Below are 19,663 nucleotides of genomic sequence, written 5' to 3' on the forward strand. Positions count from 1 at the left end.
ATTGAATGAATGAATATATATATAAAAGTTGTAAATCAATAAAACTGCAACACAAATGAATAAATGAACAAAAAAATTTTTTTATAATGGGTGGAAATTATTTTTCGAACGGATCATGTGATCATGTGTGTCATTTGCTTTGCATATAATTAAAAAAAGAAATAGGGCGGGGGGGGGGGGCAATTTAATTTTTCAAATGATTTTTTTCTTTGATTGAAATTTTTTTTTTTGATTGAAGCAGCCTTGTTTGGGATTGAATGATTTAGACACAAATGTCCTACCCATAATATGGCCCGAACACAAAAAGGATTGCTCCAATCAATGAAAAATTAGGTGTTCAAATACAAATTTTTCAATCTCAAATATTGTTTCGCATTCAAAAACATTTTCTATGATTGAAATTTTTCTTTTTCCTATTGAAGTTTTCTTTTTGAAAAAATATATTTTTTGAAGCAACTTATTTTTTTGATTGAATAATAAAGACAAAAACGTCCTAGCCAAAATGTGGCCCAAACACAAATCAACGTTACTTTAATCAAAAAAGTTGCTTTAATCAGGAAAAAAAAAAAAATTGAAACAAAAAAAACAAAACAAAAAATTCAAAGAAAAATAGCTTTCAAATGCATTTATTTTTGCATTCAAACATTCTTTTTTTTCTTTTTTTGATTGAAGCAACTTTTTTTTTTTTTTTTTAATTGAATAATAAAGACACAAATCTACCTCCATATGGCTCAGCCCAGGGGATACAATTTTTGACTGGGGTAACTACATTAGCACGACACCGGCAGGCGTACCATTTTCAATGGTTGACGATCTTGGCGAAAAGTATTGCCTAAGCACCCTGGTTTAGAATTCCCCTCAAGAATGATGGGAAACAAAAAACGCTCATTGTCTTCTTATTATTATAAATATTCCCGTAAACGATTGCTGACGCTGCGTTTCAGGGTCATCAACATGTTGTGCCCTCCTGCCCCAAAAGTCAAACTCCGCCTATGCCTTTTTGATATTATTTTGTTTTTCCCATCCAAAAACAGCCGTTTCCCTCCAAATTGCTCATGTTTTTTCACCATATGGCGTGCACAATGGCAGTACACACGCATGCTGGATAGTTTACGTACTTCTACTAGGCTACTATAAAGACAGAGTTCTATTTCACCGACAGTGTCTTGGAGTTTTTGTATTGGTAATAAAAGCGCCCGTGTATTATAATGCAAATCTCTGCAGCTAGTCGGTGCAATGACACACAAACACACATTCTAGAACTAAAAGGTCCAATAAGCCTCCATGTAACACCCACTTTTCAGAACACTCACATTGCACACAAATATCCATCAGCGTTCTATTTTGTTGCTTGTCTGCCAGTGCCATTTAACTGCTATTAACAGCTAAATACATCAAATGATCACATTTCACTCCCATTGACGGCAATAGACGTCCAGTCCAATTTGACTGCGGGCTGGCAGTGCATGCCAGTCAAATTTTTGGACGTCTGTTGGGGTCAATGGCAGCAAATGTATTATAAATATATTTTCTAATTATATATATACAGTATATGTAGTATTATATACCAATTTTTTATTTTTATTAATTTTTGAATTATTATAATAATAATTCATTATATTTTGATCCCTCCACCCCATTATTTCATTACTATTTTATCATATTTTATTTAATGATAATGATAATCAGTATTTTTAATATTATTATTATATATTACTACATGTATTAGTATTATTTATATATTCATATTTTTATAAATATAAAATATTTTTTATAAATATATATAGTATTAAACATATATTTTTAAATTTATAATTTATTATTATGAATTAAGAAGATAATTTATATAATAATAATAATAATTTATATAATTTCATCACCCCCGCCCAAAATATAAAAGAATATATATTTATACAAATATATATATATATATATATATATATATATATTTATTGGATGTCTGTTGGGCAGTGGCGCCACCAGGGGGTGGCCAGGGGTGGCCACGGGCACCCCTATAAATTGGTTGGCCACCCCACTGGCCACCCCGCTTGCCAGTATATCGTTAGATTGTTGTAGCATCGGTTATGCATTTCATTGCAAATTAATGCATTTATTTTGTTTTGTTAAATGTAGGGCTGTCAAATTTATCGCGTTAACGGGCGGTAGTGAATTTTTAAAAATGAATCACGTGAAAATATTTATCGCAATTAACACATTTGCGGTACGACTCATTCACGCATTGCCGCAAACAGCCTACAATGGTGCCGTTTTACTTCTATACAGAGATAAGAGGCAGAGTGGAGTAGATACAAGCATTCATTGGGGCCGTGCTTTTAATTGGCAAAAGCTTTGTCATCTCTCCCACAGCAACTATAAATATTGTGGGAAGCGACGTGAGGAAGAATGACAGGAGTTGATCTTTTTCTTAACACTGCCACCACACACAGTCATGGTTGCACCACTTCCCATCATGCATTTGGGCAGAACAGTTAAGTCGCTACAGTATCATTTACTGAAAGCTCAACAAATACACTAGATGGCAATATTTAATCACAATATACAAACTCACATTTATCCTTTAAGAATTACAAGTCTTTCTATCCGTGGATCCCTTTCACAGAAAGAATGTTAATAATGTCAATGCCATCTTGTGGATTTATTTTTATAATAAACAAATACAGTACTTATGTACAGTATGTTGAATGTATATATCCGTCTTATCTTTCCATTCCAACAATAATTTACAGAAAAATATGGCATATTTTAGAGATGGTTTGAATTGCGATTAATTAATTTTTAAGCGTGATTAACTCGATTAAAAATTTTAATCGTTTGACAGCCCTGTTTAAATGTACACCTTATGCCTAATATATACATAACAACAAGAATTGTTGTGGAACTCAAAATGTTGACTGGACAGTTATGGACTATGCACATTAAATCATTAGTAACATCAAATATTACTCAATACACCAAAATATATCAGTAGATGTGTCCTTAAGTCTTTCTGATAGTTTTCCCCTGGCCTTTTTACTGCAATAATATAATGAAAACCTGAAATTATGGCTTTTAGTTTTGGTTACCCCAAGATTTTTAGTGGCCCCATCTGGCCACCCCTATGAAAAATTTCTGGAGGCGCGACTGTTTTGGACGTCTGTTGGGGTCAATGGCAGCAAATGAGTTAATAATTCAAAATTAAATGCATTTTTTATATATATAACTTATTCCTATCCTCTTTAGAAAATGCCAATTTTGCGCCCGCATTCGGACGTCTCGCTCCGGGACAAACTTCAAATCCAGTTCTTTTATGCGCACGTGCACGAGCGTCACTTAAACAGCAGCGTGCGTGAGCGCGCGCGCTCCGCTGACAGAAGGAAGGAAGGGGAGGAGGGAGGACAAGCCCGGCTGGTGAAAAGGATGGGAAAAAATAGGAGTGCATTTGCCTCCCAGCACGCTGCAAGCCACAACTGGACATTTATTTTAGTATCATAACGATTTACATGAATCGGGAGCATTTTGCAAGATAGTTCTTTTTGAAGACTGTTTTTTTTTCTTCTTACGCAGACATGCGGATTTACGCACGATTTCCTGGATGATATACAGAATTCAGTTTTTATCATGTAGTGATCGGACAGCAAGAGGGTTGTTATCGGTTTTAATAAACAGCAGAGTGACATTTTTGCACTGGACTGGACCGGAGCGGAACGCTCGCGTCCCACCATGCCGGGACCGTGACCTGGTGGCCGGGGACGGGAGCCGTTTCGTGCGCAAACCGCGGGACCCGGAGCGTCTCCCGGGAGAGGGCTGATATCGGGCAGCCATGGCCGCTGCCATCGCCAGCGGACTCATCCGGCAAAAGAGGCAAGCGCGGGAGCAGCATTTGGACCGGCCCTCTACGAACCGGCGTCGGAAGAGTCCCAACAAGAACAAGGGGCTGTGCAACAGCAACCTGGTGGACATCTTCTCCAAAGTGCGCATCTTTGGCCTCAGGAAGCGCAGGCTACGGAGACAAGGTGCAAGTTTTGGCGACGCAGCCACTGGTTGATTGCCACTCCTTTTATAGGAGACATGCTCACCTTCAGTTTTTTTATTTTTCATTTTCTGCGTGCGTAAAAGGGGATAAAACGTTCATTTTTTGCTGCATGCTTGGTCTACTCTGGACGGCATATATAGGTGTTAAATGGCTGAGTAACTCGATAGTATGCATTTTTTAATTTATATATATATATATATATATATATATATATATATATATAATATATATAGATATATATAGTGCTTATCTATTTGCTGTTAAAACTCGTAAATTATATTTTATAAAATGGGGGGGGGGGGGGGGGGGGGGGGGGGAGAAATCATTCAATTGCTTCCAGTAAAAAAAAAAAAAGATGGATTGGACGTCTATTTTCGTCAATGGCAGCAAAAGAGTTAAGCTATTTGAGGTCACAAAACAAAAACAAGGAATAAATAATATTCCCAGGGCAAAATACACTTATTTGAATTTGTTTTCCTTTTTTTCATCCTCCAAATGTATTACAATGTATTTTTTGACGTTTTAATTGTTAAAAATTTATTTTACTTAGGATTATTTTTAATATGCTTGTCTTTTTTTAAATTCATTACTATTTTATAACATTTTATTTAATATATAATAATATATATATATATTTTTTTAGCTCTTATATATTATTGGTATTATATATTTTTAATTATACATATGTATAAAGCATTATACATATTATATTTTTATTTTTGTTATTAAATATTTTTAATTATACTAATAATTATTATATTTTGATCCCCACCACCCCATAAATTCATTACTATTTTATAATATTTAATATATGATGATGATAATGATAATTTTTTTAGTTCTTATTATATATTATTGGTATTATAAATATATATATATATATATATATATAATTTATTTATTAGAATTTTATATTATTATAATAATTCATTATATTTTGATCCCCCTACCCCATAAATTAATTGCTATTTTATCATATTTAATATATAATAATTATAATTTTAAGTTATTTTATATTATTGGTATTATAAATATATTTTCTAATTATATATATACAGTATATGTAGTATTATATACCAATTTTTTTATTTTTATTAATTTTTGAATTATTATAATAATAATTCATTATATTTTGATCCCTCCACCCCATTATTTCATTACTATTTTATATTTTATTTAATGATAATGATAATCAGTATTTTTAATATTATTATTATATATTACTACATGTATTAGTATTATTTATATATTCATATTTTTATAAATATAAAATATTTTTTATAAATATATATAGTATTAAACATATTTTTAAAATTTATTATTTATTATTATGAATTAAGAATATAATTTATATAATAATAATAATAATTTATATAATTTCATCACCCCTGCCCAAAATATAAAAGAATATATATTTATACAAATATATATATATATATTTGATATATATATATATATATATATATATATATATATATATACACATATTATCCATACATATTCTAGAGCGTTTTTTTATTGTTTATTATTATTATAATTATTGTTATGATTATTATTTTTTTTTTCTTCTTTTGCCCATTTGGCCCATTGCAAAATAACACTAATACTACAGTGAAATGTAAAATAGGGGCTGCAAAATATTGTCCAAGGGGCCGCAATTTGCCCATGCGCCCCCAATTTAAGACCCCTGTCCTAGATGAATGTATTAAAAACATTTAAGGGGGGGGGGGGGGGGGGAATCAGAATTCATTCATGAAAATTTATTTTTAAAAATTGGTTAATTGTAATGCCATTTTGCAATGAACAATATAAAGTAGTTGATACTCTGGTGATATTAATTAATATTAAGTATTTCATGAGATTTTGGCATTTGACATCGTAAAAGTGGGAAGAGCAGCCTTTTCTGATTAAGCGAAGATAAAACAATCATAATCAGTTAGCGTTGACGTCCCCATCAGCAGGTATCGAACCTGTTGCACGAACCGTGTGCTGCATCTCAGACTGATTTCAAGTGACAATTCACAGTGCAGCTGTTGTCATTGAAATATTAACTATCCTCCAATCCAAACGTAGTGAGCCAGGGTTCAAACGTTGCCCTGGCAGGCCCCGGGTGGATTATAATGGCTTTTCTCTAGTCTATATGTGTGCAATGTCCATGTGCGTGATAGCAGATACGGGACCCATCTGGAGACGGGTCAGGGTGCTTCAAAATGGCAGATGCATTGCATTGGTGTTGTCCTTTGTCACCTCAGAGAAAAAGCCTCACCCATCTAGATGCTGTGCATTTTTGTTTGTGATCAAACGATGCTATGCAATTTGAAGGCTTGGCTCGAAATGCACACACATACACTGTTGTTTCACCTTGTTTTTTTATGCATTATTTGAATAGTAGTGGCAGTGGGATGGATATTATGGGACGCCATTTGTAAAGCAGCACATGCTCAAAATTACGACAACATTTTCTCACATTTAGCGCCACACAGTGTTTAAAATGGTGTGAAATTTTTAGTCACATTTTTTTTTTTTTTGCACATTTAAACCATTATTTAGCAATTTAAGTATTTGTTATAAAATATGAAGTTTCCGACCTGATTGTTTGAATCCAGAACTAAATATTTAATTTACTGGAGACCGGAAGTAACAAAATAAAATCTGGTGGAGCAGCTCAGACTGTCTGTTTACGTTGCGTGAAAATGAATAAAACCTACTCAACGGTGGCAGTCTGCTCTTGGACATGAGTCATTGTGATAATAACAATATATAGGTAAAATACATATTTAGGAGAAACTATTTCAAGAGTATTTTGTGTGCTCCAGCTTTTATTTTGTCACTTCCGGTCTCCAGTCATGTGAATTTGCATATTATGCTAAATATTTAGTTCCAACCGTTTCCAGATTTAGCATTTAGGACATAAATTTAGGATTTAAATTAAATATTTAGTTCTGGATTTACACAATCAGGCCCAAAATTTCTTATTTAAAAATAAATATTTAAGTTGCTAACTAATGTTGTAAATGTGCAAAAAAAAGTGACTCTAAAAATTTCACACCACGTTTTAAACACTGTCTGGCACTAAATATGAGAAAATGTTATCGTAAAACCCCCCCATACCATTGCTACACTGGCGGTGTACACCAAATTTCCGCATAAATCGGAATTAACCTTTTAAGAAGCCCAAAATAACTATCCAAAAAGACCAAAAGTATTTTGTTTCATGATGGAGGATACACTGCCCTCTGGTGGCAGCGTAGGGTCTGACTGGACTGTTGCTTTGTATGGCTAAGGAGCAGACTCGTCTGACATGGTGCGCTCTGGTTTGGCTCACATAAGGCTGTAAGTTGTTTCAGCTAATATGTCTTTGTGTATGCATTTAAAAAATATATATATATATTTTTTATAAACCTGTCCTGTTCAGCTGTTTGACACGGAGAAAGGAAGTCTAAGTGTCCGGTTGGTCTGAATAGTTTTAATGTTTCACATTGAGAGTATGACATACTCCCATTGTGATCATTCAACGTACCTCGTTTATTATGACAAAGCAGCGAACAGGGAGGAATTAAGGCGGAACAGAAGAAAAGAAGGAGAGACAAGAAAGACAACAACAAGAAATACATTGAACGCCTACACTAACTATTAACATGTTGGTGCTATCGTCAGCTAGATGTATTTTTGGTTGACACCATGTGGGGGGCCTGTTGACCAGGGAAAGAAGGGGTCAGGGGGTGAGGGAATCTATAAGCTGAGTGATTGAAAGGGGTAGAGTGTACACAAATCAGCTCTGTGATCTAGAACCCAGTAATCGTGTGAATCCCTTGTGAGTGTAAGCCCGTTGGCGACAGCTACAGTTTGTGGAGTTACGTGTGAGCAATTTGCTATGAGAATTGTTAACACATTAGCATTTGTAGTATTTAGGCTAGTGGACTCTTTTTTTTTTTTGGGGGGGGGGGGTTTATACTTGAATTATTTTTAAAAATATTTTTGAAAAATTAAAGATTTGATCTTTAATTGAGCATTTCAATTACAATTTATGCTTTTTTTCCCAAGGACGTAGCGTCTGCGATTTTGGAGGAGGATTAATCACTTGTAAATCCGATTACACTCCCCACACATCTGTAATCTCAGTGCTTCAATAATCTAGCTCAATTAGTACATTATACTATGTAGATAGGGGTATTAGATTAGTTTCTGTGATGCACACAGCTATGAAAAAGTATCTGAAACGTTTGGAATTTCTCACATTTCTGCATAAAATCACCATCAAATGTGATCTGATCTTTGTCAAAATCACACAGATGTAAAAACAGTGTCTGTTTTACCTAAAACCACCCAAACATTTATAGGTTTTCATATTTTAATATGGATAGCATGCAAACAATGACAGAAGGGGGGAAATAAGTAAGTGAACCCCCTTCCTAAGGAGACTTAAACAGCAATTGAAGCCATTTTTTTACCAAACAATTTAAGTCAGGTGTGTGCCCAATCACTGATGAGTGGTTTAAAGCTGCCCTGCCCACTATAAAACACACACCTGGTAAAAATTGTCTTGATGAGAAGCATTGTGTGATGTGCATCATGGCTCAGTCAAAAGAGCTGTCTGAAGACCTGCGATCAAGGATTGTTGATTTGTAAAAAGCCGGGAACTGATACGAAACCATCTCTAAAAGTCTGGATGTTCATCAACTGACAGTGAGAGAAGTTGTCTACAACTCGAGAGAGTTTGGCACTGTTGCTTCTCTCCCAAGGAGTGGCCGTCCACCAAAGATGACAGCCAGAGTTCAGTGCAGAATACCCAGACAGGTAAAAAAGAACCCTAGAGTGTCTGGTAAAGACTTACAGAAATCACTGGCACAGTCCAATATCTCTGTCCACACATCAACTATATGTAAAGCTATGGCCAGGAATGTTCATGGGAGGACCCCACGGAGGAAGCCACGGCTGTCTAAAAAACATTGTTGCTTGTTTTAATGTTCGAAAAAAGGCACTTGGACACTTCACAGAAGTTTTTGCAAAATATTTTTTGGACTGATGAAACCAAAGTTGAATGGTTTGGGAATAACACACAATGTCATGTGTGGAGGAAAAATGGATCAGCTCACCAACATCAACACTTCATCCCCACCGTGAAGCATGGTGAAGGGAGCATCATGATTTGGGGCTGTTTTACTGCCTCGGGGCCTGGACAACTTGCAATCATTAATGGAAGAATGAATTCAAAAGTTTATCAGGATGTTTTTCCAGGAAAACCTGATTGAAGGTAAAATGTGGATGCATACTGCAACAAGGCAATGATCCAAAACACAGAAGTAAATCAACTTCAGAATGGTTTCAGAAGAACAAAATACACGTTCCCAAGTGGCCAAGTCAAAGTCCAGACTTTCGTACTCATATTTATGCATTTGTGTTTGTATTTAGGCAGCTGTAACCACAAAATTGTGTTGTCCGATTTTTTTCGTCGGTGTGTGAATACAACTCTTTTCGACGACATTTACAGCTAAGACTCAAATGCGGTAAAATAACGTCACAGAGGTTTCAAGGAAAACAAATCTATCACATTCCACATTATTTTACAGTGGTATGAAAAAGCATCTGAAGCTTTTGGAATTTCTCACATTTCTGCATAGAATCACCTTCAAATGTGATCTGATCTTTGTCAAAATCGCACAAATGAAAAAACAGTGTCTGATTTCATTAAAACCACCCAAACATTTGTAGGTTTTCATATTTTAATGAGGATAGTAATTTTATTAAGTTTTTATTTTACACCCTCATCACTCCACAATGCTATGTTGTGTTAAAGCCTGTATGTAAGACACGTTAGCAACGCATCGACAGTGGTCATAATTAATAGAAACCTAGCCCTCCGCGGGGCTAACGTTACGAGAGCTAGTAGTGACAGTAACGTTAATCTTATTTATTAGCGCTTAGCGCTCTTTATTAGCGCTTAGCGCTCTACTGCTTTAACATGGCTGCTGTTTACTAACGCTGCCCAGACACGGCCGAGTCTGTCTTTTCGCATCTAGTTCAACATACATGCGATCTCTATGAGACGCATCAGATGCTACCTGCTACCAACGTAGCATCGTGCGGGCCAGTATTTAGCAACGTCGGCGTCGTTTGTAGTGACTGTCGGCTGCAGTAAGGTTTTTTTTTTTTTTTTTTTTTTTTTTCCCCTTCTTCCTCTCCGCATGTGACATCAGCGCGTTGTCCCGCATTAAAAGTAGTCCGAGCAAAACGTGATGCTTAGAGCTGTCAAAATAAACGATTACTCGAGGTGAATAAAATTACTCGTATCAGTTTTTAAACTCGAGTTACTCGAGTTGCTCGAGTATTTGTTTCAGTTCTACTTATTATACACAAAATGCTACTTAAAATTAGTGCTTAAAACTTTTTTTTAGATTAAATATACAAGTTTATTGCTTGAAATAAGTTTATGTTCAGTTAAATGAAAGCCAAGCTATTTTTCATATTATCTTATTTAAATATCTTTTCATTTCAAGAAATCTAAATGAGCAAAATTTACTTGAAGCACTGGCAGATAATTTCACTGATTTCCAACAAACAAGGGAATTAAACTCGTTTAATGGAAGGTTGTTGTGCACTGTGGCCATATTGCCCAGCCCATTAATTCTAGGAAAAATGAAAAATGATATATTTTGAAGGCTTTTATTTTTTTTTTGGAGAGCAATGATGGTTCAGGACAGGTTTTATTTCCCCATGTCATATTAGCTCCAATTATCGTACAACCTTCTTCAAACATTTAATCTGAAGTCAAATCAGGAATCTTGTGTATTTTAAAGGGCAATTGGTAGAAGGGGGAATTTATTATTATTATTTTAAATGTCACATTTCAGTAGATTTGACTTGTTTGTGGCACACACAGCACAATGAAGGGCATCTCTTTAAATGGAATTGAAAATTAAGAAAGCACCCCATGTGTCAAGAAAGAAATTTAGTATTTTTTTTACGCATAACAAGTTTTATCAGACTGTACTTTACAAAACACAATAACAAATGTTTCATTTTAAAGAAAAACGGAGCAAGAACTATTCATGATAATTAAGTGTGGATTAATCATGTTTACTTTGATGATTCCAATTTTTTTTCTCTACTAACATGCGCGTGTGTATGTGTTTGCACTTGGCGGAGAAGCGATAAATTACACCTAAGCATGACGAATGAGTCACATTTACACACAAACACATATTTACACACGCACTGGGCTATTTGTTTTATTTTTTCCAAGTGAGCGTTGGAGCTCTTCGGCACTCTCTTGTGGACAATTACTGTAAATGGAGATGTTTTTCTTCTATGTTGGAGGCCAAATTTTAACTTGGCTTTGTCCTGCTTGGGTTGCATCATTGAAGGATGTGATCACATTCTTCCAGTGGGGTCAAAAGTACGGCCGGTTGCCTCGTCTTTATTGGTAAATTATGAAAATATGGAGGGATATGACCTCCTTAAAGTTGCCCCCATCAGACGCAAATTTATATAGAATTGATGTCAATTGTTTGTGCTAAGTTTGTGCTGTAAAAAGTCTTGTTTGTGCTGCTATCGTTTTTAAGATATTTACAATTCTTTTATAGGTAAATCTGAGGTGAGCCAGCTCATTTTGATTAAAAATTGCTAAAAATTAGGGCTGTCAATGAATTACAATATATTTGTATATATTAGGGCTGTCAAACGATTAAAATTTTTAATCGAGTTACTTACAGCTTAAAAATTAATTAATCGTAATTAATCACAATTAATCGCAATTCAAACCATCTATAAAATATGCCATATTTTTCTGTGAATTATATATATATATATTCTGTAAAATAAATTGTTGGAATGGAAAGATAAGACACAAGATGGATATATACATTCAACATACGGTACATAAGGACTGTAGTGGGCATTTCACTCTACTGTTATTTAAATCTGTCTATGCTGTCCTCACTCCGAAGCGTCTACTTTTTCCAAAGCTAGACAGCTAGTGAACGACGCCTTAATAATCAGACTTCTTCCTTTTTCATCTGATTTATTAATAAAATGGCCTCAAACCATTGTCCTCTTTAGACCATCGTAAAACTACAAAAAAAAAAATTTACACAAGCATTGCATTAGCAACAACGTTAGCTTAGCACGCTATACAGGTTCACTAAACACAAACAAAAAGCGTCTCATACAAAAAATATAACATTTCGCTTACTAACATAATATGTACATTCTTTACAACAACCATACGTACGGAAAAATCTTGTCCAAGGATCATATAAGCACAACATTACAACGTAGGGGTCAGCCCGAGACGTCATGCAGCCATATTGAAGTTGAACTGGCAAGAAAACAATAAACCATGTCGCAAAGCGACCACAAGAGTTTGCTGTTAGACAGCACAAAAAGCCTTGCTGTAAAACTTACCAAAAGGCAGAATACTGTCTGAGCGGGACATGTGCGTTAATTGCGTCAAATATTTTAACGTGATTAATTTAAAAAAATAATTAATTATAATTTTTGACAGCCCTAGTATATATATATATATATATATATATATATATATATATATATATATATTTTTTTTTATATTGAAACCCCTCTTAACGTTTTCGTTTTATTAAAATTTGTAAAATTTTCAATCAAAAAATAAACTAGTAGCTCGCCATTGTTGTTGTCAATAATTACACCATGCTCACTCATTGTGCTGAAGCCCTTAAAATAATTTGGACCCAAGCGCCAGAAGAGGGCGCCAAACACCCAAAAACTACACTGCTGTCATTTTAATCTGTTTGAGTGGGGCATGTGCATTAATTGCGTCAAATATTTTAACGTGATTAATTAAAAACATTAATTACCGCCCGTTAACGCGATAATTTTGACGGCCCTACTAAAAATTGTATCAATCGTTTATGCTTTGTTTGTAGTTGTTGTTTGGGCTGCTATCATTTTATAGAAATTGAGATATTAATTTCGAGTGATGACGTCAATCGCAGCCCCTCCGTCGCAGCTGACGGAGCATACCAACTCTCTCAATAACAGAGGGTGTCCCAACAACTAGCGCTAACGTTGCACAAACGAATGGCACCCTTTCAGGTCCATTTTTCAGTAAATGGGGGGCAGCGGGTCTTGTCATCACTCGAAATTAATATCTCAATTAAAATCATAAGCCGCATCCTGATTGTCAAATAATTCCAGCAATGTTTTTATCAACAGTCTCTAATATATCTTTTAAAATATATCTAATATGTCCTGTATCAGAGGTGGTGTGGAAAGCGTGAATCATCTTTTTTTCCCCGACCATATATTCATTTTTGTTGCTACGGAAACCATTTTGATGCATCTTGTGGTGCGACAGGTTGCACGAGCAAGAAACAGATGGCTGCAACAGGTTCTTGTTGACAGTCTCTGTCTCATCATTTTTATGAGGCGTACTTGTAGTAATACTTTTTCTGCTCAGGACCATGGTCACCTCTTGTTTGTGTACTTTTCTGTCTGATTGATAGCTTTACTGAACATAAAAATACACTCAAAAGAAGACATTATGGCCATGTCCAGAAAGACAGCGAGAATCAAAAGTGGTATTTGCCACATCATTTTCTTTTTTTGCCATTTCTTTGCCATGAGGCAAAATGGATTTTGCCATGTGGCATTTTTTTTTTGCCATGTGGCATTTTTTTGTCATTTGGCAAAATGGATTTTGCCATGTGGCAAAATGGACCTTTCATCGAGTTATTAATATATTGAGGGGACACAGGGCGAGGGGCCGATTAATAGGGAGCCTATCCCCGTCAAAGCTGACCGAGTGGAATGTTTGAATACCTGAATTCTTTATATATATGGACGTAAAAAAGTCTCAATTCTTGGTTAAAAGAGAGAAAAAAGGAGAAAAAAAACGGGCAGTTAGCATTTATTTTAGGTAAATATTGCGAATTATGACGCCAGTGCCGTAGCGGTTAATTTCTCCCATTGATTTTTTTTTTCACGTTTCCAAACGCATACATGGTACGAAAAATATAATAATTACCTTGAATCAGGGGCGCACTGGTAATCTGTGGGTTCTGGAGGATCAAAGAACGGCCGGTGGCCGCCATTCATTATACATCACTGTTTTTATCCCCCCTAGCCTCTGATTATCTACAGTTCGCATCCAATCCGACAGGTGGCAGCAATGCACCTGCTGTTCATCGCCAGTCTGATAGAAGAACGAAGAAAGCACAAAGTAGCCTTCATTGGTTCTTTGTGGAAGCAAACTAGTGACGAGCGTCAATGCACAATATGGATGGTGGTGGCAAAAAAAGAAAAGAGAAGGGTGGCACGGAGAAGGTTAGGGAGAAAAAAAATAAAGAAAATGGAGAGCAAAGCATTAAAATGTCATAAGTTGACAAATATTTTCGCAAGCAGCAGTCCATACAACGGCCACGTCGGGTAACAGCAGCCCAGCCCCCGGCGATGGTGAGAGGAGGAGCGGGAGCTGCTCTGACGTGCAGCCGGTGCAGGGAGAGAGAAAAGAAGAGGGAGGGTGTAATGATAAGCTGGAGGAAGTTCCCCAGACAAGCGCAGGGCAAGTAAAAAGGGTCACTTGCTCGGTATACTGGTAATTGTTATCAACCAGGTAGCTACATTTTAAATTAAAGGGTTAGTGCCAGCTACTCCGTTTGCAATCGTGTCAAGTTACAGTATGCTAGTCCTACTATCACTCTCCTACGGAAAAATATTTTAGCTGTAAAACAACATATGCACACGCAGCAGCAATATTAATTCAGAAGAAATATAACAAAATATTAATAAAATGAATGGTTTTACTTTAAAGTTTGTTAGTTAAATTGATATGATACAGTGGGGAGAACAAGTATTTGATACACAGTCAATGGGAAAACCCATTGGCAGTGTATCAAATACTTGTTCTCCCCATTGTATATATTTTTAATCATGTATATACATCGTTTTGTTTTCTGGTTAATACTTTCCAATGAAGGTTATGTATCCAGGATTTGTCTTGAAATGTTTATTGTATTTTCATTGAAATGTATTATTTGTATGGCAAGATTAATTATAGCAGGGGTCTCCAAACCGGTCCTCAAGGGCCGCTGTGGGGCCTGGTTTTTGTTTCAACCGATCGAGTACCGACAGTTTAACCAATGAAGTTTCTGCTAAAACAAGCAGCACCTGACTGCAATCAACTGATTACACTTGTAAGACACCAGATTGGTGCATAGGTGTTGTCTTGTTTTGTTAGAATGAAATCCTGCGCCCGCTGCAGCCCTATGTGGAATGGTTTGGAGACCACTGAATTATGGCATAAACAATGAAATCATTTTATAGGCAGAGATATATAGAGATATATTGTAATCAATTGGATACATAAAACTTGCTTTGAAAAATAAATTCTTTCATTTGTTTTTTCAGGTTGATCATAGAGCTAGTAAAGATAATGAACCCAACTCCAGTTCAGCCTTGCAATACTTTGAGCGCCCCAAGTCAGACAGTCACAGTCTAGACACATTTTCTCTCAAAGTGCACAAAATTGATGCATTTTACAATAAAATGTAAAAAAAAAAAAAAAAAAAAAAGAAGAAAAAAGAAAAAAGTCTCCCGGGGGGGGGCATGCCCCCAGACCCCCTAGGGGGTCTGTGTTTCCCTTCGTACAGCGATTCTTGTAGGCTGGGCCGAGTCAAAGTCCAGGGCTGCTTTTTAGTCCCAGTCCGCCCCTGCCTTGAATCCTCAAACAAATCACTCCTGAGACAATCTTTCCTGTTTGTATACGGTACCGCTTTCTTACTTTTTCAACCTAAATCCGGCGTTGGATCGCGGCATGTTTTTGAGAATAACTGCGACCGACTGAAGCGGAGTGTGGGACGGCCCACTACTTCGAGGCGTGGCGCGCTGTCTGGAGAATGTGTCCCGTCAATATCAGTTTGAATCTATGGACCTTCCTTGCCTTGCGTTCATGAACTATTTAGCATCGTTAGCATGTTAGCACAGGTCGCTGTTGCGCCTGGTCACTTATGTGTTCATATATGTAAATGTCGTAAATACATTTGTGATTTGATGTTGTAAGATTCCGAATTCTCCGTGAGCGTAAGCGCAGTCGCTGAATACAAACGCGTCGCTAATTTTCCTTTTTTTGTTGTTGCTGGAAGTGACGTTTTGACTGTTAAAAAACATTTTTTCTTTGTCCATATGATGACACATCAAAGGCAGAATTCACAAATCCTCACTTTGGTTGGAGTTTATAAAAAACATCATTTTTAACTCATTTGCTCCAAAAACATAAATACATTCTGTTTTTAATTGTTTCAGTGTCCCAAAAACGTATTTATACGTCTTTTATGTTTTTTCACAAAAGACATACCTAGTAGAGATGTGGTCCGATCACGTCATTTTCAAAGTATCGGAATCGGCAAAAAAATATCGGACATGCCTTTTTTTAATATATATATATTTTTTAATTAAATCGTTTTCTAATTGTATTTAACGTTACAGACACAATATGTTACACTCATCCAGAGTCTTTAGTTTAGGCTTAAGGTAGGGTTATCAAATTTATCCCGTTAACGGCGGTAAGTAATTTTAAAAAAAAGTTATCACGTTAAAATATTTAACGCAATTAACGCATGCGTTGCACGACCCACTCACACATTGTCGCGTTCAATCTGTAATGGCGCCGTTATACCTATATATAGAGCTAAAAGGCAGCGTAAGTTAAGTAGAGTGAATTTTGGCAGCCTTTGGAGACTTTTTTTAATTGGCTAAAGCCTTACAATCCCTCTCCCTACGATTAGAAATATCATGGGAAGCAATGTGGGGAAGAAAGGTAGTAATTGATCTTTTTCTTCACACTCTATGTTATTTCGCAACGCAGAGAAGATATATCAATTGGTATCACTACGCACAGTCATGGTTGCACTTCCCATCATGCATTGGGGCATGGCTACAGTATCATTTACTGAAAGCTCAACAAATACACTAGATGGCAATAATTAGTCACAATATACAAAGGCACATTTATCCTTTAAGAATTACAAGTCTTTCTATCCGTGGAACCCCTCACAGAAAGAATGTTAATAATGTAAATGCCACCATGAGGATTTATTGTCATAATAAACGAATACAGTACTTATGTACTGTATGTTGAATGTATATATTCGTCCGAGTTTGTATAAAATGTATATGATTGGGAAAAATTATCGGGAATGATTGGAATTGAATCGGGAGCAAAAAAAAAAAAAAAAAAAGCAATCGGATCGGGAACTATCGGGATCGGCAGATACTCAAACTAAAACGATCGGATCGGGAGCAAAAAAACATGATCGGAACAACCCTAATCAAAAGCTCTATTTGTCTTGTTGTTTATGTTATTGTGTAGAAGGAAAACATTATTCAGATGTTTGGGATGTCACAAAAGCAAAAAATAGCTGTGTTAAAGTCAAAGTTATGTTTGAAATGTGTGGTTTTACAAAAAGCTCAATTTCTGTTTTTTCATCAGAAATTGGAAAATTTCTCAAACTAAGCTATTTCCTAATGCTGATTTCTAAAAAATGGAAAAAGATATGAACTAACTTTTTTTCCTGCTGAAAGAATGGAGTAATCTTTCTTTTGGTGGGTTCCATGTTTATATAGCAATAGAACAGAATTCTCTGTGGGCCTTGCAAAATCAGTCAAAATCCAGTAAAACGGCCGGGAGCGAAGGGGGTCGCACTGATGAAAATGGCTGGGAGTGAATGAGTTAATGGCCAAAATGTGCGTCTGTGTGGATGATAGGCCAAACCATAGAAAAAGTTCAAAGTGGTCATTTCCCCCTTTAGATGCAGTACACCAAACTGCCAAAGATAGCGCTCTTGTGTTTACGATCACAGCTAGGAAACCCCAAATATGTGTGCATGTTGTAGAAACATGTCATATTTATGTAAGTTGTGCATAGAGTATTTCATTTAGAAAAACCTTTAGATTTTCCTTATAATTGTGTGTTTTTTCCCCTCTTGCAGATCCCCAGCTCAAGGGTATAGTGACCAGGTTATATTGCAGACAGGGCTACTACTTGCAAATGAATCCCGATGGCTCTCTCGATGGCACCAAGGATGACAACAGTAATTCCTGTGAGTAGTCGGCTCGTTCTCTAGCTGTCATGGTGTTCTCATGATGAAAAATCTGTCTTTTACCCCCCCAATTTCTGGGAATGGCACTGTTATGAATCATACAGGAAACAAATCATTGATGATTTATTATACAGCATAACTTCAATATAAACTGACGTCATAAATCCTGCAAATTTTGTTTTTGTTTTTTCATGTTCAAGTCTCAGTTCAGTATTTCTGAGAGAGTTTAGTCTCGACGCTGTTGCCATAGTTCTTGTTCATTAGGTCGACTTTTTCTTTTTACAGGTTTTTAAAATTCTCTTGAATGAACAGACGATGACAACACACTAGTCATAACAAATTTACCCGTTACACTCCGAGTATTTTTTTTTTTTTTTTTTAACTTTTCTATGAGTATTTATAAACTAAAAAACAGTTCAAACATGCCCTGTTGCACATCTTTTTATTTACTGATACACTATAAACCTCAGTAAGGTTTTGACAACGTATCATAAAAATTGAACATCTTAGCTTTGATATATTGTACATAGAGGTTGAGCAAATGAGCACGGAGTCATTTACATTCCAAAATTGGCACTTTCTGACAATATTTTGTAAACAAAAGACATTATTGTCATGTAACGTGAAAAATTACATTTTCTATTCATTTCTAAACACTTCATCTTTTACATGTGGAAGGGGTCTGTTCATGATAAGTGACTTTATTTTTTTATTTTTGTTACCTTCTTGGAGGGGATCAATGCCATTGTTGAGCAAATCCTTTTCCTCAGAATCTATGTTCCAAGGACCGAATGCTCTTCTACCTGTGTTCTACACCTCTTCTACCCCTGCCTAGTCGTTGTGATGCCATTTTGTCAATGTAATTGTGAGAAAAATGGATTATTCCAGCAGAGACGTGATATGAAACGTCGTAGATGCAGGATGGCGGCGAACTTCAACTCACTAACTTCAAGTCAGCTCAGGAAAACTCATTTAGTTACCATGCGACAGTGCTGACATCTGGTGTTGAATGAAAGAGCTACTATTCTTCTATATACTGGCCGAAAATGACGTCTTCATAACGAGTACAACAGATGTTATGGCCCACAGAAATCAAAGGAACGCCGGTGTCCCTAATTGTACAGCGTGGAGTGTAAAGGGTTAATATAAGAATTATGAATAAAATATGGACCAAAGTATAGAATTAAATGAGAAAAAACTGACAGGAAAGAATCCTTTGAGAAAATGCAATTGTAAACCAGCCCTGAGCCATGGAATTATACATAAATTCAAAGTGTAAACAATACATTCCTTTGTCCCCTTATCATATCTTTGAGAAGGAGAGTTCAAATGTTTACAGAGACGAGAAAAGGCACTTTGTGAACAAGCCTGAAGACAGTAACAGAACCGCAATGAATGAATACATGTATTTTCTACATGATTATCCCTTGTATTGCGTTGGGGTCAGAATTGACCAGTTTTCCAAATTTTCGTATGCAAAAATCAATGAATAGACGTCATAATGATATTGACGGGGCCGAATATTAGGGGGCCTGCATTGTTGGCATCGCCGTCA

The 19,663-nt window shown here is 35.9% G+C and overlaps 1 protein-coding gene across 5 annotated transcripts in view; it reads left to right on the plus strand.

The window, feature by feature from the left end:
• Positions 1–19,663, plus strand: part of fgf14 (fibroblast growth factor 14) — a 256,567-nt gene that overhangs the window by 176,367 nt on the left and 60,537 nt on the right. For 4 of the 5 annotated variants that reach the window (XM_057852370.1, XM_057852369.1, XM_057852366.1 and 1 more), the window contains one exon: positions 17,998–18,108. In XM_057852370.1, the coding sequence (XP_057708353.1) occupies positions 18,057–18,108 (52 nt within the window). In that variant the 5' untranslated portion in view covers positions 17,998–18,056. Of the gene's footprint in view, positions 1–3,279; positions 4,014–17,997; positions 18,109–19,663 lie in introns of those variants that run through there. The other variant, XM_057852367.1, reaches the window with a different exon arrangement.

Source organism: Corythoichthys intestinalis, chromosome 12, assembly GCF_030265065.1.
Source record: "Corythoichthys intestinalis isolate RoL2023-P3 chromosome 12, ASM3026506v1, whole genome shotgun sequence".
Lineage (NCBI taxonomy): Eukaryota > Metazoa > Chordata > Actinopteri > Syngnathiformes > Syngnathidae > Corythoichthys > Corythoichthys intestinalis.